The sequence below is a fragment of the Pseudorca crassidens genome, chromosome 1, assembly GCF_039906515.1.
Source record: "Pseudorca crassidens isolate mPseCra1 chromosome 1, mPseCra1.hap1, whole genome shotgun sequence".
NCBI classification, from domain to species: Eukaryota; Metazoa; Chordata; class Mammalia; order Artiodactyla; family Delphinidae; genus Pseudorca; species Pseudorca crassidens.
In genome coordinates, this window is record NC_090296.1 from 113,404,416 (window position 1) to 113,417,903 (window position 13,488).

At 36.7% G+C, this 13,488-nt stretch overlaps 1 protein-coding gene across 2 annotated transcripts in view; it reads right to left on the reverse strand.

Moving 5' to 3' along the window:
• Positions 1-13,488, reverse strand: part of CLPX (caseinolytic mitochondrial matrix peptidase chaperone subunit X) — a 35,894-nt gene that overhangs the window by 13,072 nt on the left and 9,334 nt on the right. The window contains exons 4-7 of one of the 2 annotated variants that reach the window (XM_067750547.1): positions 6,712-6,866; positions 4,372-4,531; positions 2,925-2,966; positions 136-312 (exon numbers count right to left, since the gene is read on the reverse strand). In XM_067750547.1, the coding sequence (XP_067606648.1) occupies positions 136-312; positions 2,925-2,966; positions 4,372-4,531; positions 6,712-6,866 (534 nt within the window). The remainder of the gene's footprint in view (positions 1-135; positions 313-2,924; positions 2,967-4,371; positions 4,532-6,711; positions 6,867-13,488) is intronic. The other variant, XM_067750558.1, reaches the window with a different exon arrangement.

Consider the following 13,488-nt stretch of genomic DNA (forward strand, 5'->3'; position numbering starts at 1 on the left):
TTATAACTACCATAAGATTGGCCTTAGATGTTCCTCTTAAGAGTGAGAATCCCCCAGTCATAAGACACAGGTTACAGAATCATTTATATTCTATTTTTTTTTAAATGAGTAGTAATTTTTCAGTAAGTTATTTACCTGACCCAGTTGGTCCAAGCAGCAAAATATTACTCTTTTCAAGTTTTATGTCATCATGGGAAGAATCCAATACTTCACCTCCTCGTTTTTCCTGAGGTATTTGTTGGTTTACTTGTTGCTGCATTGATGCTCCTAAAGCATTACCATGTGGACTAATTCCAGCAATCTGAAGCAACTCTGAAAAAATGCCAAAGGAATTATTAGAGCTTCATTTGATTTTACCTGAAAAAATGCCCAATAAAACCCTACATCTAAAACCAATCACCTATTTAGAAAAAATTTAAATATTCTGACATTTTGCCTTACCTATAAAGGAAGAAAGCCTCAAATTATCTAATGACAAATGTACAATACACAATGATTATTCAGGGAACCTTAAGCAAAGGAAATGGATTATTTTTACCTTCCTTATTTACATAAACTTGTATGAAGAATATACTTTTACTGAAAAGAAGGCAGTGTAATAGGAGAACAGTGCTAGGAGTCAGAAAGCTTTAGCTTTGGTCCTTTATTTGCCTCTAAATAGCTATATGATCTTGAGCAAGTCATATGTACACTTTGTGTTTCTATGCCTGTGTTTAAGAACAAAACACAAGGGCTTCCCTGGTGGCGCAGTGGTTAAGGATCCGCCTGCCAGTGCAGGGGACATGGGTTCGAGCCCTGGTCTGGGAAGATCCCACATGCCATGGAGCCCATGAGCCACAACTACTGAGCTTGTGTTCCAGAGCCTGCGAGCCACAACTACTGAGCCCACATGCCACAACTACTGAAGCCTGCGTGCCTAGAGCCCATGCTCCGCAACAAGAGAAGTCATCACAATGAGGAGGCCACGCACCACAACAAAGAGTAGCTCCCGCTTGCCTCAACTATAGAAAGCCCACGTGCAGCAACAAAGACCCAACACAGCCAATTAAAAAAAAAAAAAAAAAAACACAATTGATTTGGAGGCACTTTGAAAGATAAAGGTATATTATTTTTTCAGTACAAATGAAAATAAGCAGGGCTGTAGAGAAAGGGAAAAACATTGAACTGAGAAATAGGAAACTTGGGTTCTAGTCTCGGTTCTATTGTAGGAGCATGGCAAGTCACTTAGCTTTACTGGGCCTGCTTCCTTAGTGAAAATACTGAGACATATGACCTTTAAACAGTCTCTTCCACATTTAAAAATGATCCTGTGAGTCTACCAGAGAAACCAACTATGGTAAGATTCATTATCTTTGGCCCTATCTGAATTCCTGATTTTACAGGCTCTCAACTGGATCACTGCAGTTCCTTTATTAGAGACATAATCTTAACTATATGGGAATCATATTGTTGGCAAACTAACAGTTTATCAGCTGGATCCCTTAAAAAAAAATCTTATTCTCACTCTCTCTTGGCTGAAGGAAAGAATCCCAATACTCTTTTCAATTAGCCAGATTTTTAACTATCCATATTGCTCCTGGCTCTCAGCATTCAAGGTATCTGTGCTCATATCATACTTGTTTATATCTTCTGGATTTATTTTTAGGTTGTTTCTAAGAATATCAGTATTTTCCAATGCTTTATTATTATTTTGTGTGTGTGTGTGTGGTACGCGGGCCCCTCACTGCTGTGGCCTCTCCCATTGCGGAGCACAGGCTCCGGACGCGCAGGCTCAGCGGCCATGGCACACGGGCCTAGCCGCTCCGCGGCATGTGGGATCCTCCCGGACCGGGGCACGAACCCGTGTCCCCTGCATCGGCAGGCGGACTCTCAACCACTGCGCCACCAGGGAAGCCCCACTACATACATTTTTAAAAAATCACTACATATATATTTTATCAAAATACTCACTATAGACTTTTCTTTAATAATTCATAGTAGCTTCATCAGCCACCTGCCCAAATTTATGAATATATATTGACAGCATATTTTATTACATTTAATAAATCTCATGCCAGAGTTGGTAAACTAGTTATGTTCTCATAGCTCATCCTGAATATACAGTACACTTCAAATAGTAGATGTATAACACTGTTTGGTTCAAAGGCAAATGTAAAATTATCAAACTTTTAAGCGAAAAATGTTCATACTGGCTTATCTATTGTTTTTTGTCTTTTGTGACAACATGAATCTTCTTATAACTTTGGAACCTTCTCCCTCTGTATGGCAGCTATATCCACCTCCAAAGAATGGGTTCAAGACATCAGAATGGCCACTACCTTTGGTTTATCAGGTCCTTCCACACCCTCCATCAGACCATCTGATGCTTATAGGGGCAGTCTAGGGCTCGCAACAGTGAGTTGGTGCTTATGTATAATTAGCGAGTCTACACTAAGTTTCATAAACACCAAAAAATAAACAGTGTGGTTTCTGGCAAAGAGTAGCTGGAAGATAATCTGCCTCCCCTAAAATTTGTCACTTACAGGCAGACCAACTCTAATTGTATGGTTTTTTTAAAAAAGGACATAATATTCAAGCTACAGATTTTTAAAAATACAACTTCTGTTAATATGCAGATCTAGAGAAAAACTGCATATAGTACTTTTTATTTCTCTACATTATGCTTTAAGAAATATCACAACAGAAAAGATAAAATCAAATATCTAAAATAACCCAACATCTACAAACTACACAAATTAGCTATGAAACTGTTCCAAAGTTATATATACCACGTATAACAAACAGGCTTAGATAATATACAGTATCTTTCTTAGTAATACACAAGCAAATACATGTCTACCATTACTACTGCTGACAAACTTCACTGAGGTAAATCTCAAAAGGAAGAATGATTACAGAGGAGGACCTGAAGAGAGGTCACTTACTTGTAAATCTGTACTCATCCTCCCGTCTTCTTATTTCTAACTCTAAGAAAGAGGATGAAAATGGCAATGTGAAAATATTATATATTTGTTTAATTTAGGGGAACAAACAAGGAGTATTCCACTTCTTGCCCTCTTCCAAATATATTTAAAGAATATGTTCTTTAACGTCCTTTCAGCTTTTCACATTATCAAAGAATTTATATGCTACCTACTTTCTACATTAAAAAAAACCCCAAAGATGCTTAATGATGGCTGTCCAGTTGCTAATATTCACATTTGTCAAATACAAAGCTGCTATCTATTTTAAGAAAAGAGTAGTAGTAATTTAGGTCTTTAATAAGAGTTTAAATCCCTCATACTATAAATACCATGTAACCATTTGCTTTTCCAGCACCTAGAAGAGCTTAACTATTAACTTGTTGACTGAAGGAATCAGAAAAAATCATTTTGCTCCATGACTAAACAACGCGATTTGGACCTTATAAAAATGAATGTTCCAAGTCTTTCAATAGTTACTATGATTTATACTTTCTAAAAAAGTAACTGATCCTACTACATGACTATTTTGCAGTAAGCTCAACCAGTGAACAACTGTCTTCATTAAGCCAATCAGTCATATATTTAGTAGCTACTAAAAGTAATTTAATACTGAAAGTATTTAGCAGAACTCCCTAAAATTATAAAATGATAACTAAAAGAATGTAAAATGATACACTGTAGGACAAATCAGAAATTACAGCTCCCTGGCCAAAAAAAAACCACACACACACAAAAGACCTTAAAATATTTACACTGTACTCTATTCATAGTTTTTTAAATAAAATCATTCTATTAATATCACACACAATATTGTCCACAGTAAGTTGACATTACACAGTATATTGGTACGTTAGAATCTACCATTAATAGGAATTATACTTTGAATCACTTACAAATTTGCCCTGAACCCTGCACTCTGTAGCTGGGGACTAAAAGGAAAGAGTGCTGAAAATGTTCTGTAAGCTTTATCATCTCCATATATCTCTGACTTAGGCAAATGAAATTCTGTATCCTGAACCCAAAAGAGAAGAACTCAAGAGTCACACAGAGAGCACTGCAATGATCCAGTCATGGGGAAATAGTTGTGGTCAAGTCTACAATTCAAAAATGATGTCTCAATCTGTATACCAGAACCCATGTACATATAACTGAAAACAAAAGTTTTAAGAAACAACACTTAAGTTGTTAACATACTCTGGTATTTTCTACTCACACTTATTAACTCTTTTTTAAATGCTGTTGGCAATGTACTGAAATGATTTCATGAACCACTAATGGGAAGTGATCTGTATTTTGAAAAATGCTGTAGTGTACTAAAAGTATTTTAAGACAAAAGCAAAGAGTTCCAAATAAGGATTACCTCTACTGCACAGTAATCTCTATTTTGGTCAATTATCAAAACACTAACCTCTAGGAGTTAATGATGTCTGCTTCTCAACTTCTGCTTGCTGTCTCACATTAGCTGGGATATTATTATATATTCTCTTATAATGATTGTATACAGCAACTGAAAGCACCTTCTTAGCAAATGACTGGCCAACAACATACTTGTCGAGGTAGTTATAAATCTGAAAAATGATTAGATACGAACAACTTACTATGAGCTATCACAAAATATGCACATTAAAGTTACATACTGAGCACACTTTTTTTTTTTTTTTTTTGGCTGTAGCGTGCAGCACGTGGAACTTCCCCTACCAGGGATTGAACCTGTGCCCCCTGCAGTGGAAGCATGGAGTCTTAACCACTGGACGAACGGGGAAGTTCTATACTGAGCACATTTACTTACAGTTTTAAATTTGAACAAAGATTCTCATCCAAAACAAAATGCCACGACTTCCCTGGTGGCGCAATAGTTAAGAATCTGCCTACCAATGCAGGGGACATGGGTTCAATGCCTGGTCCAGGAAGATTCCACATGCCGCGGAGCAACTAAGCCCGTGCACCACAACTACTGAAGCCCGCACGCCCTAGAGCCTGCGTTCCGCAACTACTGAGCCCGCGCACTGCAACTACTGAAGCCCGTACACCTAGAGCTCATGCTCCGCAACAAGAGAAGCCACCATAAATGAGAAGCCCCTGCACCGCAGTGAAGAGTAGCCTCCGCTCACCAGAGCTAGAGAAAGCCCACCACACGCAGCAATGAAGACCCAACACAGCCATAAATAAATAAACAAACGAATGAATGTTTGCTCCCTTTAGGTTTAAAAACAAAACAAAACAAATTGCAAGGGGCATGACACATTATGTAGCAATGATTCAGAGGCCCCAAACTTAAAAGGAACAAAACACAATTCTTTTGTTCTCTAGCTTAACAAAGTATCCCTGTACTCTTCTAGTGCTATGCCAGTTTCTATTCTATAAACAATGTCACTGATCCTAATTTTTGAAAGTTAATATTAAAGTCAATTAGAATACTTACACTTGCCACCATGGGTCTAAAGCTATCATCATTAATGTAAATCATTTTTAAAAATCCTTTTTACACCTCTCTCAATAATATAAATAATATTCTTCACAAAGACAACATATTATAAAACTAACCTTTTCAAAATAGGCATTATATAATCAAAGACCATTATACCACCAGTATCAATGTGTTTTAATGCTCATAAACATTTAGCTGCTTCTTAGATATTAACTTTAAAGCTATGCTTTTATCTAAATGGCAATCTAAAAGCCTTATTCTTGGTAGAAACTAAAGCTCTAGATGAAACTTGGATACTGCCAAGAGCTTAGCACCTGGGATAAATTATTTCAGCTTTTAGAAACAGAAATTAACTGTTAATATTCACTAACTCCTGAAAATAGTTATTTTCTAGAACTTTATTCTCTAGAACTTTGACTCAGATGTTTGAAGTCTACACAAATTAGAGGGGAACATAAAGCTTAACAGCTATATTTTCCATTACTTCATTTATTTTTACATGACAAATTCTATAGTCGTTGACCATATGTATTTTATTACAGTTTTTAAAAATCATCATTCCTCACAAATTATACCCATGATTTATTAAACCTGCCATAGCACACTTGCAGAGACAAATGCACTGGTACCTAAACAGTAGAAGAAAGCTAAACCGAAGCAGAGGGTGAGACAAATGATGTAAGTGTGCAAACATCTGAGATATGGCCAGAACAGAGGGCACACAGCCCAGAGCAGGGCTCCTCCTTCTCAGAAAGTGTACGCCAAGTACCCAATGAAGCTGGTGGTACACTCTGCTGTGTTTCACATGGCCAAATCACAATCCATCTGAGACTCCTAGGAAGAGCCCACACCACAAAAGTCACAGTGCTATACAGGAGAGCCCTGGCACATTGGTCAGGAAAAAATTACTTGCTTCCACTGTTAGCCCGAGGCTGTTTTACCATAAAGTAGATTAACTTAAGGGGGAAAAATTGCAGGCTGGTGTTATTTAGGGGCCCAAACTAACAAAAATAAATCCCCAGCTGCTCTATTTTAAGGATATCATTTTAGATTAACTCAGCATTAACACTATTTTAATAATCATCAACTATATTTCATTGCTACGAATACAGTAATCATGACATGGGAAAACAGCAATGGATTCCATACCTGAATTTCAAGTATCAAATATCAGTAACAATTTAGCCAGGTATAGTCCATATTAAGAACTTATAACACATGTTTAGATACTAGTATTAAGATTCAATATAAACTGGAGGGAGGGGAGCAATGAAATGTTTTCAAGATAAAGTGCTTATAAGACTGAACTAAGACCTATACCTTTTTGGGGGGAGGAGGTGGTTTCTGTTGGAATGCCAATTTTACAGCTTCTGCTGCTGATTCAGGTTCTTTAATTATGCTTTTCTTTGAGTCTGCTTCTGATAGCACAACAAAAAAATGATGACATTTTTCACACTTCACAAAGCGGGTGGATGCTGTAAAAGGACAGAGAAAAGTAATTCAAATAGTGTTTAACCTTAAAGACTCATTGAAATTGAAACCTACATACTTGACAAAAATGCTTGTAGTTCACTCCACTAGCCACAACAAACAGCCTAGTTTATACCTAAAATAGATGATAAAGATGAGTTCAGTAAACTACACTTTGTTCACTTTAACTAGGTTCTTTCATTTTGTGATAGACTGCATCTAGAGAAAAGATCAGTTGAAATGATTTCGACTTCTCCATTCGCTAAAGTTTTTTTTTTTTGGCCGCACCACACTGCTTGCAGGATCTTAGTTCCCCAACCAAGGATTGAATCCGGGCCCTCGGCAGTCAAAGCGGGGAGTCAGGGACTTCCCTGGTGGTGTAGTGGTTAAGAATCCACCTGCCAATGTAGGAAACACATGTTCGATCCCTGGTCTGGGAAGATTCCACATGCCGCGGAGCAATTAAGCCTGTGTGCCACAACTACTGAGCCTGCACTCTAAAGCCCGCAAGCCACAACTACTGAGCCCACACACCACAACTACTGAAGGCCGCGCACCTACAGCCCATGCTCCGCAACAAGAGAAGCCACAGCGATGAGAAGCCTGCAGACCGCAACGAAGAGTAGCCCCCGCTCGCATGGTAGAGAATCCCATACAGACTATTAACAGATACAGAGCAAAAGGTACACAGGAATTAGTTACATGTTGGTAGGTCTAGGTATACATTTTTATGTTACCTTTGTGTAACCTAACTAGACAGGTAAAAAGAATTTTTAAAACCATGGGAATCTCTGTCCTTTGGGAATATTATAACTACCTATCCATACATTACAAGAAAAACTGCACTGGCAAGCACACCTCAATCTTCACAAAATAATCTAAATTTTTAAAAAATAGACAATTGCGCATTTAAAAAATAAATTTAACTATTAATTCAGCCAATTTAATTCTTACGTGTCTGTTCTTAAACACAAGGCCAAACAAAAATACATTCTGGATAAATTCTAGCCCCAAATTTTAAACTAGATTAGGGGTCATTTGTGTATTCCATTTATCAATCACCTAGTAAGTGCTTCCCTAAAAAAAAAGATCAAGCTATACCAAGTACCTTTGATTAACACAAGCCCAAACACGTTATCACCATCTCCCATCAGCGGGAAAGACAGTGGCTTTAGTTTAGGATAAGGCACCAGTAAACAGGGGAAGGATTAAAGGGCAGAGAAGCCGCTAATCTAGTTCAAGCTGTGTGACAGAAAAATCTGGCCTGAGAACACAAGAACAAAATATTTCTCTGAAGATACTAGGTGAAAGGGAAAGAGAAACACTGACAAATAACATTCCTCTCTGCTTGCTGTTTGAAGGGTTGCTTAAATTCTACCTGAATACTTGCAATAGTTTTACACTGAAACATGTTCAACATATACTCAAGTTCAAGGATTCGATTTTATTTATCAAAATGCTATTTCAGAAAAACAAACAAATAAACAAGCATTGTAATGCATATTTTTTACTCCTAAAAACAAGGGGCAAAATCTGATTTTGTTAAATCATCAGGGGATAAATAAACCTCCTTCCTTTAAATGATTACTACAGGTATCCTATATTCCTTTATAAACAGAATACTGATTCCAGTAAACATGCTTGTATAATATACCCACGACAGAAGAAAGACTACCTTAGTAAAACCTTTTTCAGGATATTTGCTTAAATGAAAGTTCTTCATGATTTTGAAAAAGTTTCAGGGTCAAACATAAAATCTCCAAACCACTGCAGGAAAGTTTATTCTTAACCTATGAGAAATGTAATTACAGTAAGCCTTCAGAAAGTATTATATACATAAAAATAAAAACTAAAGGCTCTACCCAAAAGCAAAACATGCACTATGACTCTGTTTAAATGAAGTATAAGAACAGGCAAAACCAATCTCTAGCGATGGAGGTCAAGGTAGTAGTTGCCTCGGGGAAAGAGAGGTTAGTGACTAGGAAAGAACAAGAGGGAGCCTTCTGGGGTGTGGGAATATTTGACATGTAAATCCACCAAACTGTACATTTAGAATCCATGCACTTTCTTTCCTTTTCTGTAAAGAAATTATATCTCAATTTTCTCTTAAGTTAAAATAAAAAAGAAATAAAGACCAAAAAACAGAAACAAAAAAAAAAAAATACAACTAAAAGCTCTACCTTAAATAAAGTAGGGATGCTATTCATGTTTGACAAGTTATTTTTTAAATGAGCAAGAAAAAACTAAATAATATATATCATTATAATCAAGAATCTTAGATATTATTTCAATTTCTGATGATTTTCTATACATTCATAATGGTATCTATAAAAATGGCATTTTATTTCTACAGTCAGTCAAGCAAGAGTAATACCACTATAAGAAAATATGAAAATCACTACAAATATACTTGTGAGATGAAATATGTACAGCAAGATCAATGAGCTAAGAACAGTTTCTACATTAAAAAAATGACAATGAAAGTTATATGAAATTCAAATTTCAGTGTCCATATACAAAATTTTATTGGAACATAGCCATCCTCACTGTTTTACATTGTCTATGGTTGCTTCTGCAGTATAACAGCAAAGAAGAAAAGTCACAACAGAGACCATATGGCCCATAAAGTCTAAAATACTTAATATTTGGTCTTTATAGTAAAAGTTTGCTGACTCCTGCTATACAGCATTTAAAAGGAAAGGACTACCCATAGAATGAGAAAAAATATTTGCACATCACGTATCTAGATAAGGGTCTAGTATTCAAAATACATAAAGACCTCTTATAGCTCAACAATAAAAAGATAACCCAACTTAAAAATGGACAAAAAATTTAGTCTTTTCTCCAAAGAAGATATACAAATGGTCAATAAGCACATGAAAAGATGCTTAACATCTTTAGTCATTAGGGAAATGTAGATCACAACCATGATGAGATACCACTTCCCATCCCTATGATGGCTATAATAAAAAAAGACATAGGGCTTCCCTGGTGGCACAGTGGTTGAGAGTCCGCCTGCCGATGCAGGGGACACGGGTTCGTGCCCCGGTCCGGGAAGATCCCACATGCTGTGGAGCGGCTGGGCCCGTGAGCCGTGGCCACTGAGCCTGCGCATCCGGAGCCTGTGCTCCGCAATGGGAGAGGCCACAACGGTGAGAGGCCCGCGTACCGCAAAAAAAAAAAAAAAAAAAAAAAAAACTATATTAAAAAAAAAAAAAAAAGACATAAATGTTGAAGAGGATGTAGAGAAATTAGAACCCTTACACATTGTTAGTGGGGTTGTAAAATGGTTGTAAAACTACCACCTCTGTAGCAGTTCCTTAAAAAGCTAAACAAAGTTAACATTTCACCCAGCAATTCCATTCCTAAGCATATACCCAAGAGAAGTAAAAACATAAGTACACACAAAAACTTGTAAACAAATGTTCACAGTAGCATTATTCATTCATAATGTCCAACAAGCAGAAACAACTCTCAAATGTCCATCAACTGATGAATGGATAAACAATGGAAATACTATTCAGCCATAAAAAGCAATGAAGTACTGATACATAATACAACACTGATCAACCGTGAAAACATGCTAAGTAAAAAAAGCCAGATATAAAAAGTCACATAATGTATAATCCTATTTATATGAAATATCCAGAATAGACATATCCATAGAGACCACAAGTAGGTTAATGGTTGCCAAGGCTGGGAGGGGAAGAGGTGGAAAGTGACTGCTAAGGGTTATGGGGTTTCTTTTGGGGGTGATATAAATATTCAGGAATTAGATACTGGTGATGACTGTACAACTTCATGGATATACTAAAAATTCCTGAAATGTATACTTTAAAAGGGTGAATTGTATGGTATGTGAATAATAATAGCTCAATAAAAAATTAAAATTTAAAAGAACTTGTATGTATCAACACACAAAGCTCTCAAAACACTGCTGAGTTGGGAAAAAAAACAATTTGCAGAAACATGAACAATATGAAACCATTTATGCTTTTTAAAAGTTATGTGTTCAATGAAGACATATTACAGAAATATATCTTTAGCATTATCTATAATGCTCTACTTTTTTTTTTTACAAAGGGAGATATACATATGTATTCCTCGGGTAATTAAAAATAATTTAAAAGGACAAAAAAAGTAGACACTTAAACAGGCCATTCACAAAAGAGTTACAAGTGACTAAGAAGCACATAAAAGAATAAAAACAAAAACAAACAAAAAGCACATAAAAAGATGTTTATGAACTAATAACTAATAAATGCAGATTCAAACAAAATGAATAACCCACGTTCAAACAACATTCTTTAGAACCAGGATGATCCAATTTTCAGTGAGTAGACACAGAAGATCCTCAGCATTCAAAAGGGATACATTCTGGAGAGACTTTTATTATGGGCCAGCAAAACCAAGGAAGAGGGCCTCACTGTTGGGGATTCTTTCTTCTATGCAGTACAGCTCCAGAGGAAAGGGACAGTATCATGCTCATCTGTGTATTTCCTGGGCCTAGCAGTGTCTGACTCAACAGATGCTTTGTAAGAATGTACTCTTGTTTTACTCTTTTCTTCCATATTCTCTACTCCCACATCTCCCTCCCTAATTATAATTCCCAAAGGAAACAGCCTTGAGTTGATTAGATAACACTAAAGTATAGTGTTTTTTATCTAGATAATCTCTAGGGAAGGTGGGAATCTGTACGTTAACAATCACCTTCAGTGATTAATACAACCTGGAAAGTTATGAAAACACTATATAAAAAGAAAAATTTAATCTCAAGAGGAGCTAGTTTATCCCTAAAGAATTCCAGTTGGTACAAAGGACAGGAACTTCTGAATAGGAAAGGAATTTCTGAATAAGATATCTTCACTGCTCTATAACCTTGGATGAATTACTTAAACTTAATTTTAGCTACTTCATTTATAAAAATGAGGATATTCCCTGTTTTGGCAAAAATAAGATTGTGAGAATAAAATTATACATACTGACATTTATTAAATGTTAGTTTCTTTCCTTTTCTATTCTAGGAAATCATTTTTAGAGTAGAATTATAGGTCTATAAAGGTTGAAATCTTTCTTTGGGGAAAAAAATGGAAATTTTCTTGATTAAAACATGTAATATGACACTGCCAGTATGAACTGAGCAATCCTCAGACATTTTGGAATTTTACTATATGACACCAATGTGTTAAAAGTAAATGTTATTTAGAAGTTATATCATCCAATTCTACCACTTTCATTTTATGTTGCAATCCAAATTAATTTTCATTCATACTGATTCTTCTCTTTGATCTCTTACTAGGCAAAGCCACAAAGAGAACCTCATATAGAATGGTACCACTTTAAAGGTCTTTCCAAAATTGTAAAGATATGCTACATGTAATACATTTTCATATAGTGGCCAATTAATATTAATGATAGATGTGAAAATGTAACTGAAGTCTCAATATTTGAGTTAGAATATAGAGAATCCTCTCTAGTTAATCATCAGAAACTGAAACTTCTGCCAAGCCTGACCGTCAATCTTTTCACAATTGGATAGTATAGCAGGTACCATGGTAGTGCAAAGTAATTTACTCTTGAGTCATTACCATCAACTCTAATCATGTAGGAAATGATTTATCTGATTCATTAAATAAAATATCAGCAGTAGCATCTCTGCATTTCAGAAATAGTTACTGACACTAACAGCAAAAATAGGACTATTGGGGCTTCCCTGGTGGCGCAGTGGTTGGGAGTCCGCCTGCCGATGCAGGGGACACGGGTTCGTGCCCCGGTCCGGGAGGATCCCACGTGCCGCCGAGCGGCTGGGCCCGTGAGCCATGGCCGCTGAGCCTGCGCGTCTGGAGCCTGTGCTCCGCAACGGGAGAGGCCGCAGCAGTGAGAGGCCCGCGTACCGCAAAAAAAAAAAAAAAAAATAGGACTATTGATGTCTTCCTTCTCTTAGTGTCTGAATCACTAATAATTATCAGACACTTCCTAGAACTGAGGACTTAGCACCTCTGGTAAGTACTCAGAAAGGGAAAATACCTTAATATTTGAATAACTGACAATCTCCAGCTATATGAGATGCTTAATAGGTATCTGAAGAACAAATACAGAATAAATAAGCCTTGCTTCTTCTACAGCTTAATGGTTACATACATGAAAAGCCACAAAATCCAAATGTAAAATAAACACATGTAAGCAAAATAAAGAAGCAAAGAGGGCTTCCCTGGTGGCGCAGTGGTTGAGAGTCTGCCTGCTGATGCAGGGGACATGGGTTCGTGCCCTGGTCCAGGAGGATCCCACATGCCGCAGAGCGGCTGGGCCCGTGAGCCATGGCCACTGAGCCTGCGTGCCCAGAGCGGGAGAGGCCACAACAGTGAGAGGCCCATGTACGGCAAAAAAAAAAAAAGAGAGGAAAAAAAAAAAGAAGCAAAGAGTTTTCTTAAATTACCTTATACCACAGTGCAAAGCATTACTAGTCCAGGAGATTTTTAGTATCCGGTGAACGTAAAAGACTAACGTAAGTTCAGGAAGAAAATAATTCTAGTTTATATAATGTATGTATTTATAATGTATATGTTTATACAATGTATATAATGCAAGTAACGACTTACAGAAAAGGCAGGGAAAAAGAAGAACAAT